Here is an 18,844-nt window from a genome sequence, read left to right as displayed (position 1 = left end):
AAAGACGGTCCTAACAGGCTCTAAAATCTCAGGGTGACACAGATTTGGACCTTCTCTTAGGAGTGACAGCATTTTATCACTTTTCATAATTCGAGAAGCCACTCCTAATTTCACCAGGATTTAGGAAAACTCATGAGTTGTCCTAACAAATGAGGAGCTACCAGGAGATGGCATTGAGGCAGAGATCAAAAAAAGGCAGAATGTATTGGAAAATGGTGAACAACAAGGAATGAGTAAAAAAACGATATTGTGTTAATCGAGATTCGTAAGAGTTGGGGTACCACCTTGGTAAGCCCGTTTAATTTTGTGTAGATCAACACGCAGTTAGTTGTAGGGATGTCTTTACAGACAGGAGTCCAAACAGAACTGAAGTGAGTAACTGGTGTGCCAGTTTATGATGGAAGAAATGTAGGAAGGTGCAAGGCAGACACCAGGGATGACATCAGTGATAGTAGAGCCATCAATCACCCGGTCCGAAGGGGGAGAAAGTGAGAAAGGGTCAGAAAACAGTGCCAACCCCTGGCCCGGCAGGTAACTACATTTACTAGAGCCCATGAGCTGTCTCCCATTAGCACACGCGTGACAATAGATAAATAACAAGCTGGTTAAGTCTGCAGATGATACCAAGATAGAGAGAATCCACTGAATCTTCACAGAGGGACCTGGACAGCAGACAGGCTTGGGCAGATTTGTGGCAGATGAAATTGAATGTCATAGGAAGTAAAAATGTTAGACGTGAATACTCAATGGCAGGTCTAAAAATTGAAAGTACGCCTTATGAGGAAGATTTAGGAGTCATAGTGGACTCTTAAGTTATCAAGTGCCAGGCAGAGCTCTGAAGCCATTAAGAAGGCAAACAGAATGTCAGGTTATATAGCGCCTTGATGTGTGGAGTTCAAGCCCAAGGATGTTCTGCTCAAGTTTTATGACACACTGGTGAGGCCTCATCTGGAGTCCTGTGTGCAGATTTGATCTCCAGGCTACAAAAAGGACATAACAGCACAAGAGAAGGTCCAGAGAAGAGCGACAAGGCTGATTCAGGGCTACAGGGGATGAGTTATGAGGACAGATTCAAAGAGCTGAGCCGGTTAACCATTTAATGTCAGTAAATGTAACAAGTTACACGTAGTAAGTTAAAATATGAGGTTGCAATACACAATGGGAGGTCTGAAAAGCAAACATACCCCTTATAAGAAGGACTTGGGAGTCGTAGTGGACTCGGCACTATCAACAGCCAGACAGTGTTCAGAAGTCATTAAGGAGGCTAACAAAATGTCAGGTTATATAGCACCTTGATGTGTGGAGTGCAAGTCACAGGACGTTCTGCTCAAGCTTTATGACACACTGGTGAGGCCTCGTCTGGAGTCCTGTGTGCAGTTTCAGGCCCACCAGACATAGCAGCACTAGAGAAAGACCAGAAATGAGCGACTCGGCTGATTCAAGGATGAGTTATGAGGGAAGATTACAAGAGCTGAGCCTTTACAGGAGATGAAGAGGAGACCTGAGTGAAGTGTTTAATGATGAAGATAATTAGTCCAGTGGATCGAGATGCTGACTTTAAAATGAGTTCATCAAGAACACGAGGACACAGTTGGAAACTTGTGAAGGATCAACGTCACACAAACATTAGGAAGTTTTTTTTTTTTTACATAGAGAACCACAGACACGGAATAAAAGACTAAGTAGTGTGGTAGACAGAAGAACTTTAGGGACTTTCAGAACTCGACTTGATGTTATTTTGGAAGAATTAAGTGCACAGGACTGGCGAGTTTTGTTGGGTCTGTTCTCATGTAGACCGTTCTAATGTTCTGATTCTTATGATCACTCCATCTACACACAGAAACCATGCGCTTTCAGTTGAAATAAAAGTGTTGGTAACGTTACGATTTTTGTCCATTCATCTCATCTTATCCCATCTTTCATTCACTTTTCCTGGTGAGGGTCATGGCAACGGCATTCCAAGCAGGTCAGCCCAGACATTCCAGTCCACAACTACAGATTCCAGCTGTTCCTGGGGAATTCCCAGGCATTCCCAAGCCAGCTGAGAGATATAATCTCTCCAGTGTTTAAAAAAAAAAATAAAAAATAAAAAAAACAAAATTTAGGGATTGTTAAATGTGGTTAGCACTGCTGCTTCACAGACCCAGCATTCATGCCCGGCCATTGTCCAAATGCAGTTTTGTGTGTTTTCCAATTTTGGATGACTGAGTTCCATTTCACCTCATCTTATACTTTTCCGTTTTTTATATAGTGGTTGACAATTTATTACTAAGTGCTTTTAATATCGATGTATTTTATATAGTGCATTTCATATTTGTCTATCAATTTGTCATACTGTGCTTCTAATATCTATTACAGTGCCTTTCATATCTATCTATCTATCTATCTATCTATCTATCTATCTATCTATCATATAGTGCCTTTCATATCTATCTATCTATCTATCTCATTATATATTTTGCCTTTAATCTGTCTTAGTATTGTAATTATCCATCTATTACATAGTGAATTTAATATTTATCCTTATACTGTATATAGTGCTTTTCATATCTATCTACAGTATTTCATATTGCCACTAATATTTGTCTTTGTATATTGTATATATATTGCAATATGTGGCACCTTTCATATCGGTATTATTTAATTCCTTTAACATCTGTTTTTGTTCTGTTTATAGTGCTTTTCATATCTCTCTATTATATTGTGCCATTATTATTTGTCTTCTGTTTATTGTATATCTATTGCCTATTCGGTGCCTTTCATTTCCGTCTCTCAGTGTAGGTATCCCCACGTACTGTATATAACTCTCTATCATATAACGCCTTTATTATTGATTTATCTCTGTACTCTACATATACTCTAATCTATTGTACTATTTCTGTGTTTCATGCTCATCTATCCCTCTGTTTTGCTGGGCCTTTAATATCTTTGTGCTGTAGTGTCATGTCTTTCAGATCCACCATATAGTGCTTTTGTGGATATTATACACAGTATCTTTCACTGTATATGGAGTCTTTCATATACATCTTGGTATTCTATAGATTCTTCTCTTTCTATCTACATATGTAGCTACTATACATTTCCTTTAATATCTGAGCACTGTATATAGTGTCTTTCATATCTGTCTTTTAGCGCCTTTTATATATTTCCCTCTATCATGTAGCGCTTTTAATATGAATGTAACTCTGTTGTAGTCTTTTATGTCCCCCTCTCCAACTATTATATAGTGCTGCTCCCGTAATGATCAGGCTGACTTTGGGCTGATGCCGGGTGTTCATGGTGTTGACGTGATATCAGACATCAACGAGACCCTCCTCATTAATTCTCACTGTTGTTTTTCCTCAGCTCGTGAGGAGGTCGACGGCGTTTCCGAAGCCTCCGCATTCCCCTCAGAGGTTTCTTATTCTGAAGCTGAGGCGGCCGTCCCAGTGACCGCCATCGATGAGGTGTGTGACGAGGATGTCCACTGTGTCTCAGATGAAGTCGGCACGTCACAAACGGAGAGGATGAGCCATGTTGGTGATTACCCGCAGCCCGTCCATGTTGATATCTCAAGCACAGAGCTTTGTGTCAGCAGTAACATTAATGGAAATCACAGCCAGTCTTACATGCAAAGTGATACGGAGGAGGAGCCAATCAGGGAAGCCCCTCCAGCAAAGCAAGAAGAGCCCAGAGAAGCGAGCACCATTAAAAAAGAGGACCGAGATGATGACCCTGCTGATGAAATGAAGACAAATGCAAATAATCAGAGGGCTCCAAAGGCCGAAAAGCCACCAGTGGCCACAGAAGGTGTCCAGCCAGCCCTTGTGTCAAGCAGACGACAGTTGTCGCAGATGTTAAAGTCACCAGATTTTGCTGCGAGAGTAGGCATGAAGACATTCACAGTGGTACCACCAAAGCCTGTTGTCAAACCGTACCGGGAGAGAGAAGCCCCTACAGTAAGTGGAGCTATCAAAATAGATGACCAAGGGAATCTCATCCTGCCAGAAACCGCCAACCATAAACCGACTAAGTCGACGGGAGCAGGTGGAAGCGCCAACGGCTCGCTGCTTAGGAAGGCCAAAGCCTTTTGGAGCTCAGCAGAACAGGAACTGAATGTGGAAGAGCACAAAATGGGAGCAGCAGAGCCCAAAACCTGCAACTCACAAACCTCTGTGACATCAGGAACGTCGGCTCTACCAAGAGACGAGACAACGCAGTCCAGAGAGTTCAAGGAGGAGCTTGTGAAACCCACCTGGGATGCAGGCAAGCGCAACACTTCCATGTATGAACAGCCCATCAAGCCACCTCAGACGCTGCTGCTTTTATCGGACAATGAGATTCAGGCAGAATTCCCATTCCGCAAGCCAATCCGAAGAACCTCTAGTCAGTATATCGCTTCAGCCATAGCCAAATGCAGCAAGGTGCCTCAGTCGGTTTCAGAGCCAGTACAATTTCAAGCTAAAAATGTTCTCAGTAGTGTCCCAGAGAAAGGAAAACATGTTTCGCACTCTCCTCACCTTGAAAACGGAGAAAGTAATGGCCGGCTAGAGAGTGAAAGGCACAAAGGGCCACTTGACGAGCTGTCTGAAAAGGAAGAGCTTGGAATCCCTGTCTCGATAATCGATCAGTGGACACCACAGCCGGCTGGTAATCCAGAGATTAATAATGCAACGTCCAGTTTTAAGGAAAGGGTCTATGAGGGAACGTGGAAGAACACACAAGATAATTCCAAAAGTGAGAATGTCACGGGTGTCAACACGGACAGCGACCTCGCCGAGTGTCATCGTTCACCTTTACAATTCCCCACAAGTTATCTGAAACTCAATCTTCCACCCCAAAGCAGACTGGGGCCTTCCACCTCTTTGGAGAACATGCAGTCAAATGAGCTCCGTGCCGAGGCCGCACATGGGTTAAGGCCCACCGGACAATCCTCTTGTTTAACTGGCCCCATTGCAAAGAGTGCGCTGAAAAGTGGGAGCTTGTTCGGCCCAGTCAGAAAATTCAGACCGATTCACCTGAAGCCACTGCAGAAAGAGGCGTCTTTGCACAGCTCGCTGATGGAAGCGATTCAAGCCGGAGAAGGAAAGGAGCGTCTTAGAAAGGTAGGAGAAGAGATATTCCATTTATGTTGTGCAGGGCAACGGCCGTTTTGATAGAGAACAGAAAAAGAAGATGGAATGGACCCATCGGAAATCGAGCAGGGATCGTAACCAGCATGACAGTAATTGAATAAAGAAAGCTAAATACGTGTAGTCAGAAATCTATACATATAAAGGAGAGTTGGGATCCGAGAGACTATGTTTGTGTGTTTGTGGAGGGACTGACAGTTAAGGTGAATGGGGGAGTCACATGATCATCTCCTCTCCTATTCACGTCATTTCGCTCCGAGCTGAGCTCCGCAGCTGACGCGGTCTTGCCGTTCTTTTTCCTTAGTGTTTAGTCCTCTCTCCTTTACTGATTTACTGTTTACTAGACGCAGTACTTACTGAATATTTTTTCCTTTAGTGTTTCTGTGTTTAGTAGACGTGGTGTGCCGGTGTTCCCAGCTGTGTTCCGGTTTACTGTTACATTCTACTTCGTTTTTGTACTTTAGTGTTTAGTAGACTTTTACTTTATCTCATTTACTGTTGTTCCCGGCGGTGTTGCCATTTTTCCCGTTTCTATTTTTTATGTAGCATGTTCACGAATTAGTCATAGAAAAAATGTATATATTCTGGCTCCAGGAGGACAAACCAAAAATGTTGCATTTAAAGAAGCTCTATAAGTCGCATGTACATACATAATTATTCCAACTACAGTGACTGCAGCGAAGCGCACATGGTCTGCTAGTAAGTCATAAGCACAAAATGCAATACGTAATTCATCATCACCGAGCAGACGGAGTTGTCCTAAGCAGAAATCGCAAAACTAGTAATGACAAATGATGCTAAGGTTTGGGTTTTTTTGGTTACTAGGGGGCTCTGCCCCCTTATCACTTCACTCGCCAACCCCTGGCCCAGTGCTACATGCTAGCCACTTTGCAGTTCAGCCGTGTATGAGGGTGCAGATGTATAATTTAAACAGATTGGTATTTTCATGGGAATTGTTACTGTTTTGTCTTGGTAGAGTATTATATTACTCGACTTTCCCCTTTTGTGTTATTATGTAGCCTTTGTCAGAATGCCTCAAATCTCCCAGACTTACCACTGTTTCTAGGGTATTGTACCATATAACTTCTCCCCACCCTCCCTTCAACATGTATAACCTAAAGTCAATCAGGTGTAGTAAAAGATAAGCAGGAGTTACGTTACAATTTGAACAATGTATTATTGATAATATTCATAAATAATAACAATATGCAAAGTACATTTGAATATTGGCAACCATACAACCTGATAAATGTTGATGTGTAGTTTCAGGCATCACACAGACTTGTTAGTTACTTAAAATGTCTCTAGTTAAGGCATCATTTGTGGTCAGCTTTCTTCAGCACAGGCTGCATGCCCGTCTCAATATGGCTGCCGAGCTGTGCTCTCCATTGTGTGTGAGATGCTCCTTCATCAATTGGTTATAAGAGAGAGAGGGTGAGGTACAGCAAGCAAATGTATATATTCTTTGTCCAGCCCCTACAGCCAATAGGGCGTCGTGGCACTTAAAGGCTTCTGATACAAGCCAATTCCAAACAGCCATACTTCAGACCAATGGGGGGGCAGAACACCTTCACACCTGCCCTCCAAAGCAGGTGTTAAGGTAAAGCTTGTTAGTTAGGGGGTTGACTGAGAGACTTCAGCAGAGAAACATTAGCCAAACTTGTTTGAGGCGCTTCACCCCAACCCTGTCGTAAAATTACAAAGAGACTCAGTCCTAAAAGGGTGGGAAGGGGTTCTTAGACCATTGCTGTTATTATCAATAATGTAACACTAATATTACACTTGCTTTGTCTAAGTTACAAATAAAGACATATAAAATATTTATCAACTGTATGCAATATTTCACATCACAGCAGTTACGTATGCATAGTAGAACTAACTATTTTACATTACAGCGAGTAATTAACCCTGTTAAAAAATAGTAAAACCTAATAATTTGAAAGTAAATTATGTTTCATGTTGCGTTCAGAGTTATTCGTTGCGTTATACGATTTTGTTCTGTTTGACTTTGAAATTAACATACAAATACTTTTTAAACTTACACTTTTACTGTAAAACTTCAGTAAAAACAATTTTTTGAATTAAATCTTTGCCAATATCGCATTGAATTTTGATTCTGTGTTTGGACTTTCATCGTGACGACACAACGTATAACTGCCCGTGTGTGAATTTCGTTTGTTTCTCTCTAACAAAACGACTTTTTCAAATGATTGTCCCTGTGATTTGTTAATTGTCTTTGCAAAAGCTCTTCTAACGGGAAACTGTGAACCTTTTAATAAGAATGGCATATCAAGATCTCCTTTGGTGTCTAATGTTTTCCGCAGGAGATGTACAGTGGTGTGAAAAACTATTTGCCCCCTTCCTGATTTCTTCTTCTTTTGTATGTTTGTCACACAAAATGTTTCTGATCATCAAACACATTTAACCATTAGTCAAATATAACACAAGTAAACACAAAATGCAGTTTTTAAATGATGGTTTTATTATTTAGGGAGAAAAAATCCAAACCTACATGGCCCTGTGTGAAAAAGTAATTACCCCCTGAACCTAATAACTGGTTGGGCCACCCTTAGCAGCAATAACTGCAATCAAGCGTTTGTGATAACTTGCAATGAGTCTTTTACGGCGCTCTGGAGGAATTTTGGCCCACTCATCTTTGCAGAATTGTTGTAATTCAGCTTTATTTGAAGGTTTTCTAGCATGAACCGCCTTTTTAAGGTCATGCCATAGCATCTCAATTGGATTCAGGTCAGGACTTTGACTAGGCCACTCCAAAGTCTTCATTTTGTTTTTCTTCAGCCATTCAGAGGTGGATTTGCTGGTGTGTTTTGGGTCATTGTCCTGTTGCAGCACCCAAGATCGCTTCAGCTTGAGTTGACGAACAGATGGCCGGACATTCTCCTTCAGGATTTTTGGTAGACAGTAGAATTCATGGTTCCATCTATCACAGCAAGCCTTCCAGGTCCTGAAGCAGCAAAACAACCCCAGATCATCACACTACCACCACCATATTTTACTGTTGGTATGATGTTCTTTTTCTGAAATGCTGTGTTCCTTTTACGCCAGATGTAACGGGACATTTGCCTTCCAAAAAGTTCAACTTTTGTCTCATCAGTCCACAAGGTATTTTCCCAAAAGTCTTGCCAATCATTGAGATGTTTCTTAGCAAAATTGAGACGAGCCCTAATGTTCTTTTTGCTTAACAGTGGTTTGCGTCTTGGAAATCTGCCATGCAGGCCGTTTTGCCCAGTCTCTTTCTTATGGTGGAGTCGTGAACACTGACCTTAATTGAGGCAAGTGAGGCCTGCAGTTCTTTAGACGTTGTCCTGGGGTCTTTTGTGACCTCTCGGATGAGTCGTCTCTGCGCTCTTGGGGTAATTTTGGTCGGCCGGCCACTCCTGGGAAGGTTCACCACTGTTCCATGTTTTTGCCATTTGTGGATAATGGCTCTCACTGTGGTTCGCTGGAGTCCCAAAGCTTTAGAAATGGCTTTATAACCTTTACCAGACTGATAGATCTCAATTACTTCTGTTCTCATTTGTTCCTGAATTTCTTTGGATCTTGGCATGATGTCTAGCTTTTGAGGTGCTTTTGGTCTACTTCTCAGTGTCAGGCAGCTCCTATTGAAGTGATTTCTTGATTGAAACAGGTGTGGCAGTAATCAGGCCTGGGGGTGGCTACGGAAAATGAACTCCGGTGTGATACACCACAGTTAGGTTCTTTTAAAACAAGGGGGCAATTACTTTTTCACACAGGGCCATGTAGGTTTGCATTTTTTTTTTCTCCCTAAATAATAAAAACCATCATTTAAAAACTGCATTTTGTGTTTAAATGTGTTATATTTGACTAATGGTTAAATGTGTTTGATGATCAGAAACATTTTGTGTGAAAAACATGCAAAAGAATAAGAAATCAGGAAGGGGGGCAAATAGTTTTTCACACCACTGTATATGATCAGGAAGGTGCATATAATATTATTTATCTGGACTTTCAGAAAGCATTTGATGAGGTGCCATGTGAGAGGGTGGGCATCAAATTAAAAGAAGTGGGAGTTCAGGGTTTGGTGTGTAGGTGGGTGCAGAATTGGCTCAGACACAGGAAGCAGAGGGTGATGGTGCAAGGAGCCTCATCAGACTTGGCCGATGTTAAGAGTGGTGACCAGCAGGGGGCAATGCTGGGACCGCTGCTATTTTTAATATCTCTCTATTATAAAAATAATCTTGGAAAGAGACGAGACGTGATTTTCTCAGAGAGACACTTACACGTCCTGCGAGATGAGTCTATGTGCCAAGAGATTTAACCAGTCCCAGGGATGGAAATAAAAGGCAAAGTAGAATGTCATAAGGAATTCAAAAATGTTGGCATGGTACACATGCAGAGTAGGTTAGAGATAACAGAAGTAGTAAAATTCGAAAGTCTCAAAAAAAGGATAGTAAAGATCGCATTAGCACAAACAAATGGAAATTATTACTTGGTGAAATAATGTTGTACAGTGAAAACAGATCAAATATATTGTTCGGATTTAAACTTTTAAGTCGGAGACTTGTAGATCGTCTAATTCGTGTTGCCAGCGAGAATTAAAAGATTCCAGAAACTGATTTGTGTGCAGTTTTGGTCTCCAGGCTACAAAAAGGACATAGCAGCACTAGAAAAGGTCCAGAGAAGAGCGACTAGGCTGATTCCAGGGCTACAGGGGTTGAATTATGAGGAAAGATTAAAAGAGCTGAGCCTTTACAGTTTAAGCAAAAGAAGATTAAGAGGTGACATGATTGAAATGTTTAAAATTAGGAAAGGGAATTAGTACAGTGGATCGAGACTTGTATTTTAAAATGAGCTCATCAAGAACACGGGGACACAGTTGGAAACTTGTGAAGGGTAAATTTCACACAAACATTAGGAAGTTTTTCTTTACACAAAGAACGATAGACACTTGGAATAAGTTACCAAGTAGTGTGGTAGACAGTAAGACGTTAGGGACTTTCAAAACTCGACTTGATGTTTTCTTGGAGGAAACAAGTGGATAGGACTGGCGAGCTTTGTTGGGCTGAATGGCCTGTTCTCATCTAGATTGTTCTAATGTTCTAAATCTTTGTAAAAAGAAACGTTTGCACGGTATGAAGTAACTTTTAACATGAGATTCTTTCAAGTCACGCCGTACTTACAACTATTTTCATCTAACCTCAGTCGTGTGAATGCTTTTGTCAGACACACTTCCTGTGCTCTCAGCTCTTATAAATTTTATCAGGGCAATCATTTTATACGTTGTAGATGACACGATAAGGACAAAGTGAAGAAGAAAGAGCATGGACAAACGTTTGAAAAAGTCATTTTATTTATTAGAAAGAAAGAAAAACGATATTCACTCACAGGCAGTTATACATTGCGTCCAAACACGGAATCAAAATTCAATGCGATCTTGAAGAAAAGTTAATTCCAAATATTATTTTTACAAAAGTTTAAAAGTAAAAGTGAAAATAACGCATATGTAACAATTCCCATGAAAATAACAATCTCTTTAAATTGTATATCGGTTAACCTAACCTGGGGGTGGGCGAGCAGGGGGCTCACCAATGATTTAGATAGGAATATAAGTAACAAGCTGGTTAAGTTTGCAGATGATACCAAGGTAGGTGGATTAGCAGATAATTTGGAATCCGTTATATCATCACAGAAGGACTTGGACAGCATACAGACTTAGGCAGATTTGTGGGAGATGAAATTTAATGTCAGTAAATGTAAAGAATTACACATAGGAAGTAAAAATGTGAGGTTTGAATACACAATTGCGGTCAGAAAATCGAGAGTCCACCTTATGAGAAGAATTTAGGAGTCGTAGTGGACTCTAAGCTATCAACTTCCCGACAGTGTTCAGAAGCCATTAAGAAGGCTAACAGAACGTCAGGTTATATAGCGCCTTGATGTGTGGAGTACAAGTCACAGGAGGTTCTGCTCAAGCTTTATAACACACTGGTGAGGCCTCATCTGGAGTCCTGGGTGCAGTTTTGGTCTCCAGGGTACAAAAAGAACATAATGGCGCTAGAGAAGGTCCAGAGAAGATCAGCTAAGCAGATCCTGGGACTGAGAAATTTGAGCTATGGGGAGATCCTGAGGAGCTGAGCCTTTTTAGTTTAAAAGGAGACCTGACTGAAGTGTTTAAAATTATGACGTGAATTAGCGCAGTGGATCGAGACGGTGACTTTAAAATGAGATCATCAAGAACACGAGGACACAGTTGGGAAATTTCACACAAACATTAGGAAGTTTTTCTTCACACAGAGAGCCATAGACCCTTGGAGTAAGTGACCAAGGAGTGTGGCGGACAGCAGGACTTTAGGGACTTTCAAAACACAACTTGATGTTATTTTGGAAGAAATAAGTGGACAGGACTGGCGAGCTTTGTTGGGTCTAAACCATTCTGATTGCTCTGATTACATGATTGCTCCATCTACATGAAGAAACCAGGCGCTGTCTTGGCGTTATTTTGGGTGTCTTGGTGAACAGGATGAATGAGCCTGTCGGACTGAATGGTCTGCTCTGCGTTACAATTTGTCTCACGTTCTAAAACACAACAGAAACAAAACCAAATCAAAACCCCAGAAACTATTCTCAAGTAATTCCTAAAGGGCAAGGAACATTTGGAAAGCCTGATCATGACAAATGGTTACTCCGTTGTTTTTGGCCTCTGCGCCTTATTTATTTTATTTATTTTTATTTTATTTTTGCCTGTATCCTAATGTATTTGTCCAGATGACCCTGGTTCTCAGTCGCCTTTGCCAAGACAAGTTGGTATAAAGGGGTAATTTTCTCATTCCTCCTTGTGGTTTGGCATCCCAAAAATAACCGCTTGGCATTACAGAGGTCTCCACTTCTGGAGTCCCACTTTGTCATTTTTAAAAGTTTAAATTTCATTTCAAATCAGATTGTATGTCAGACGTCCAGATGCTTATCATTAACACATCAATAATCCATCCGTCCTCTCCCTAGTCCAGGGTCATGGTGGTGTCACCAGGGTTTCGTCTCTGGCTCTGGTGTTTTGTTTCTTTTTGTTTATTTACTAGCTGGCCCGGTCGACTCTCAGCCTAGCGTTTAAAAGTGCAGAAGCATCGGCGGGCTTCACATCAGCCAAGTTTATGCAGTTGTCAAAACTGAGATCCGTGGCGCCTCACTAGTGCTCTGAAATCGGTTCCTTTGCTGATGCAAATTTCTTTTTGATTTGTCGGAGCAACTGATCTTTGTGGAATAAGATTGGTGCTCTCGATTGATGACAATCGACATCCATCGTAATCGCTGCACTTCGTGGGCCTTTTGTGTTTTGTTCTTTGCAGCCTCTGCCTCATTTCTGGAAACCTTCTGTTTCTTCCGTTTCATTTGCACGTTGTACTTGTCTACTGCGCCCTTCTTCATCAGTTACCTCTCTGTCTCTCCTTATTCCTATTTGACACGTGTGACAGTTTGGTTAAAGTGTGTATCAAAGCTATGCAGCGCTTGTTATACGACTAATGTCTGCAGTGAACCATCTGTCGGATTGTAGACTGTAATGGTTTTTTATTACTTCATGCAGTTACAAAATACATTCCAACAGATGGCGCATCGGAAATGTTAACGCTGATTATGAGCAAGTATAGGCCAATAGAGTGTAGCTGCGGACCTCCAGAGCTCTGCCCGGTCGCACTGTGGTTAAGATTAGGGTTGTAGGAGGGTTATGTGATTCAGATCATGCCAACTGTCCATTAAACCAACTGCAGGTACCTGGAGCTCCAAGTAAGTGAAGTTGACTTCAATGGGTGCCAGTACAGACCACCAGAGTTCCACCTGGTCGTATTATGGTAAGATTAGGTTGGGGGGGGGATATGACTCAAATTATGACAACTGTCTATTAAGTTAACTCCAGGGTAGAGACCCCGGGCTAAAAGTATATACCTCTGCAGCCTGAACCATACACCCTGGTGCTCCAAGTAGGTGGAGTTGACTCCAATGGGCACCAGTAGAGTCTAGCTGCAGACCACCAGAGCTCCACCTGGTCACACTATGGTTAAGATTATCAAATTATGACAGCCACGGAGACGCTAAGATTCTTACCATCAAAGAGGTGGCGATATATCTATTTTTTTCGGTGGGGACCCCAGGAACAAACACCCAGCCTTGACCCGACTGGCACACAGTCACTCACAGAGACACAGTTAAACGACCGATTAAATCAATAAGGATGTCATATATTAAATGAAAATAGAAATATGAAGGACAAATAAACAGCTAACCTTCCCTATCCCTACAGCAATAACAAATAATAACACGACTCAATAACAACAACAACAACATTTATTTCTATAGCACATTTTCAAACAAAAAGTAGCTCAAAGTGCTTTACATAATGAAGAAAAGAAAATAAAAGACAAAATAAGAAATTAAAATAAGACATTTATTAACATAGAGAAGGAGTAAGGTCCGATGGCCAGGGTGGACAGAAAAATCAAAAAAAAAAACACCAGACGGCTGGAGAAAAAAATAAAATCTGCCAGGGTTCCAGACCACGGGACCACCCAGTCCCCTCTGGGCATTCTACCTACCTACCAATCACAATAAACACCAAATCCGCAACAGATGATGTGGAATGAAGGAGAAAATGACAATCGAGGCAACAGCTCGCTGTAAGTAAAGTATAAACAGTCTTACCGGTATTCCTGATGCCGGGGGGGGTCGGGGGTGAGAACTGAGCGCGCTCCCTCCAGCAAAGCACAATGACCAATCCAACGCTCTGCTCTCACGACAGGCAGGCACAAGACACTCCATACATCCGTACAGGTGCGAGACTCCAGGATGATAAAACGATCATCCACAGGTGATAAGACGAACAGGCGAACTCGGACACAAAACTCCCCCTGCTTCGTCCAGCCGGCCTTCCACTTCTAGCTCTCTCCATGCCGATCTCCTTCCCAGCAGCCCCTGCAGTCTCCGCAGACATCCAATCACGGTCACAGCAGGGACTGCTGAGAGTTGTAGTAGGCTTGTAGGCTACAAACTCCATTAAGTCAACGTGTAACGCTTCCCCTTTTCCCGGTCGAGGCCGCTATAAGTCACCACGCTTTTGGTAATGTATTTGATCCAGATAGCGGGTCAACTCTAGACCACCCTCTGACCCCTTCCTGCGATATTGATAGAGAAAATAATAATATTAAAATAATCTCAATAAAACGGCAAAGAGCAACAGAGAAAATGGAGAACAAATGTATTAAATCAATTATATAAAAACACACAAATATAAATACAGTGGAACCTCGGGTCACGAACGTCTCGGAACACGTACAAAAAGTTCGGCCAACTTTTGCATCTGTTCACGACGCACACTCGGGTGACGAACAAGCCAGTTTCCCTTCCGGTTCGTACGCGCCGATGATTCCCGCACGTGTTCAGTCTCTCCCTGTACATTGTTCTCAGTCAAATGTGTGTGCATGCAGGGTTAGTTTTCTTGGTTGTTTATGTTTAGTTTTTGTATAAATTTCAGATTTTTCAAATCTTCATTTTTTTCCCTGTGCTTAAAACTCATTAAAAAAAAAAAAGTGTTTACCGCGAGCGGTTCATAAGGCTGTAGCGTGACCTTCTGCAAGGTTAGTTTTCTCTGTTCAAGGTTTTCTCGGTGTTATTCGATGTTTTTACATTTAGTTTACTATTACGCTGTGCATTCTATGGTATAATTAACTATTTTTGTGCTTAAAAATCTTTAAAAAAATATATATTTACATACAGCTCGTACAGTCCGAAACGGATTAATTGTATTTACATACAATCATTTAGGGGAAATTAGTTTGGTTCACACCCAAATCGGGTTACGATCAGAGTTTTGGAACAAATTACGGTCGTGACCCGAGGTTCCACTGTAAATGGCAGCAGTCGAATCCGTAAGTGCCTCCCCCCCACAACCCGACCATCTCATTAAGTACGCAAATTAAAATAACAATCTCTTCAACCAGAGGCAATGGTTCTGTACCTTCTTAAATGAAATTGTCGTCCCTTTTTCTCTTGGCAAGGATTGGGTTCTAATGAAGCAATTGGGTTGGGATGAAAACCTGCAACCGCTGCGGCCCACCAGGACCAACGCTGCCCACCCCTGCTCTTGACTGACCTGACTGTAACAAACTTTAACCCCACAAAGGTTCTCCTTTTGGCCGTCTGCCCACTGTGCCTGTTTTTTCCCCTCCACTTTCCTAAAGGTGCTTGGGTGACGACATGGTTTTACTTTGAGGACGCTACAGAGAGACAAAAGACAAACCAGAAAACACATTCTGTGGTAGTGCTTGGAGCTCCAGGGTGGAGGCTTCAGGCTGCAGACATACCAGAATAAACGTATATATGTCTGCATCCTGGAGCTCCATGTAGAGTGAGTTGACTCCAATGGGTGCCAACAGAGTCTCGCTGCAGACCACCAGAGCCTTGCCTGCTCACTCTGTGGTTAGGATTAGGGTTGTGGGAGGCTTAGTTATGACGACTGTCCATTAAGCCAGCTTTATAGTCCAGAGCCTCCACCCTGGAGCTCCAAGAAAGTGGAGTTGAGTCCAATGGGTGCCAACAGAGTCTCGCTGCAGACCACCAGAGCTCTGCTTGGTCACACTATGGGTAAGATTAGGGTTGCAGGACAGTTATATGATTCAAATTATGACAACTGTCCATTAAGACAACTCCAGGTACCAGGAGCTCCAAGTAAGGGGAGTTGACTCCAATGGGTGCCAACACAGTCCAGCTACAGACCACCAGAGTTCCTTATTATGGTAAAATTATGAAGGTTATCTGACTCAAATTAGGTAAGTCAACTTCAGGTACTTGAAGGCTCCAGGCATGCAGACATACCAGACTCGTCATACTGAGTCAAACCCCAATATTGTTAAAAAAAACTCTTTATCATAAAACTTACAGCAATTCCCCTTTAGTCACCTTCAGAATCCCCTCCTTAAGATGTAATACCCTTCTCCCAGCACTGAAGCATTTCCTGCACTACTCTTTTGTTACGCCTGCGGCATTTTTCCCTCGATTTCCAACACGGTAGTAAATCTTCTTCCATTTGGTCTGAGCATGTCTCGAACAGTTCCAGAAATGGCCACTAGAGGGGGATATTCCATTAAAAAAAAGAAATCTCCGGCTGGTAACAAAGCGGGCCACGTAGAATCGTTTATCAGATAAAAGATTTTATTCTTAACAAAAATGCTGTGGAATAACATGAAGCTCTGTGGAGCACAAAAAGGCAAAAAGAGTCACTGCCTGAAAAAGCAAAAGCAATCCAAGGCGAGCAAATTCCCAACACGAAATCCAAAGTGATGTCAAGAAACATAGTAGAGGTTCAAAATCCACAGCACAAGCAGATTCAGGTGAGCCATCAGGGACTGCGGGAGACACTCGTCTTTTTAGGGCTGCCCCGGTGGTCCCACCACTTCAGTGAACCACCCACATGGAACATAAGAAAAGAAAGATACATAGATATACAGAAACTAAGTACAAAACAACATTAACATAAACAAAAGAATCAAATTGGAACAAAATGGTCATTAAACAAAAATTTGAACCCCAGCTAAGAGAGGAACATTGGCTGAAACGTAACAGATGTAGTATGAAATTAAAAGAACCCTAAGTGAAGCGAGTCGAGATTCACGAGTTAGGAAGTTCTTGCATTTTAACATGAAGGGCACTGATGGCATCACGCAGGACATACACGCGCTTTGAGCTCTACCGAATTCATTCATTTGTCTATGTTGTTACCACAAGGGTGCGCCACTGAGCCACAAACCTCAGACGCAATATCACCCAGCACAACTACAGGTTTAAAATAACAGATTTTTATATTCACTGAGTTCCTTGTACAGAGAACACATCCACAAATACTTCAATATCATTTGGATAAATATCTTCCTCCTGGTGAGCTTTTCCCGCTGCTTCCCGATTCTGACTCCCTAAGGAGATGCGCTAGGCTTCTGGTGTCGCTGCAGTGGTCATCCAGAGCACTTCCAGGTCATACCGAATCCGGGGCCACCTTCCCTTGACAGTGCCCTCTGGTGGCAACCAAGGACCCCGACAGGGCTGATTCTTTTAAACTCCAATTCCAATTCCCCTCAAGAGCCTTAACGGGGACCAGTCTGGAGGGACACTACCATCTATCATGTGGGGGAATGAGCTCCCTCTGGCATCCATGTTTGCCCAGTTCACCCATTAGATAAACATCGCCAACCATCCCAGCCACGTTGCAGATCCTTCTGAGCTATCCTTCCATTATGGGCTCTGGGCTGGTTAATAGTTCACTCTCTGTCCCATCTGGGATTCCAGTTTTCTTTGGCATCTACAATGCGGATTGATTTTTTATGATTCACTGTTAAAAAAAAAATAATAATAATAATCATTTTTGTGGTGTCCATCACTACAATACACTCATAGGTGACCGGCTGGGATGTAGTGTTCTATATGTGTATTGTGACCACTAGGGGGACGTTGCAGCACCCCAACCCCAGACCCAACTGTACAGACACAAGTTGCAGATTATAAACACAAGCACAATTCTCTTCTTCTCCATTTCTTTCTCTTTCCTGTCCTTCAGTTGAGCTTTGGTCCTCTTCCACCCGATTCCAACTCAACTGAATGAAGTCAAGTGGCTTCTTTTATGTTGAACCCGGGAGCACTTCTGGGTGCTCAGGCAGAGCCCACTGGAAGTACTAGCCGGTCAGTTGGAAGTCCCATAAAGTAGAGATGATGAATCCCTGCAGCAACCCCAGGTGGCGCCAGTGGAACCCGGAAAAACTGCCCTACAGGACTACAATACCCAGTGTGCCTTATGGGTGAACTCACAGGGTGGCTGCCACCTAGCGTGTCGGAGGAGCAATGTCTACCCCTGTCCTACCACTACACTGGCTCCTGTCCAGGAACCCAACCATTCATCCCAGACAGGGTGCCAGTCCATCACATTGGGCACTTACTATTTACATGTGTATATCTGTATATAATGTGATGTGTTTGTGTGTGTGTATGTGTATATATATATATATATATATAATATATATATAGAGAGAGAGAATATATATACTTTCTCATGACAGAGAGTGTTTATGTATATATATATAAGAAGACCAGGGACACCCGGAGTGCTCCCGGGTGCACAGCTGGCACTTCCGCCACACCAGGGAGTGCTGGCAATCGCTCATTGGGAGGCACCTGGAGCACATCTGGGTGGGTATAAGAGGGCCACCTGCCTCCATTTGATGGCTGGAGTTGGAAGGAAGAAAGACGGAGCTCTGGAGGAGGGGAGTGGAGGTGGACCCAAAGAGGAAGGCATTGTGACAGGCCTGGACTTTGGGGGTGAAAGTGGGTTGTGTGCTGTATTTCACTGTGTAAATAGTTGTAAATAAACGTGTGTTTGGTGCTTCAATGATGTCTACCTGTCTGTGTCCGGGCCATATTCCACAATATATACACACACACACATATATATACATATATAGATATATATATATATATACAGTATATATATATATTGTGAACTGGGACCCAGACACAGGCATACGGACAACGTAAGTTCCACCACACACTTCGGCTGGGGACCACATATATATATATATATATATATATATATATATATATATATATATATATATATATATATATATATTGTGGTCCCCAGCCGGGACGCCCAGGAGGACAAGAGGAGGGCTTGTGCCTTCTCCAGACCGAGAGGGGGCGTCCGTCCTGGTTATGCTGGAGGC

At 42.4% G+C, this 18,844-nt stretch overlaps 1 protein-coding gene across 1 annotated transcript in view; it reads left to right on the top strand.

The window, feature by feature from the left end:
* Nucleotides 1-18,844, top strand: part of LOC120516047 (protein cordon-bleu-like) — a 90,743-nt gene that overhangs the window by 45,316 nt on the left and 26,583 nt on the right. The window contains exon 4 of the mRNA XM_039737482.1: nt 3,346-5,084. Coding sequence (XP_039593416.1) covers nt 3,507-5,084 — 1,578 coding nt within the window. The 5' untranslated portion in view covers nt 3,346-3,506. The remainder of the gene's footprint in view (nt 1-3,345; nt 5,085-18,844) is intronic.

Source organism: Polypterus senegalus, chromosome 15 (assembly GCF_016835505.1).
Source record: "Polypterus senegalus isolate Bchr_013 chromosome 15, ASM1683550v1, whole genome shotgun sequence".
In the NCBI taxonomy this organism is placed as follows: domain Eukaryota; kingdom Metazoa; phylum Chordata; class Cladistia; order Polypteriformes; family Polypteridae; genus Polypterus; species Polypterus senegalus.
Note: the sequence above shows the minus strand (reverse complement) of the source record. Positions and strands in the feature narration are given on the sequence as shown.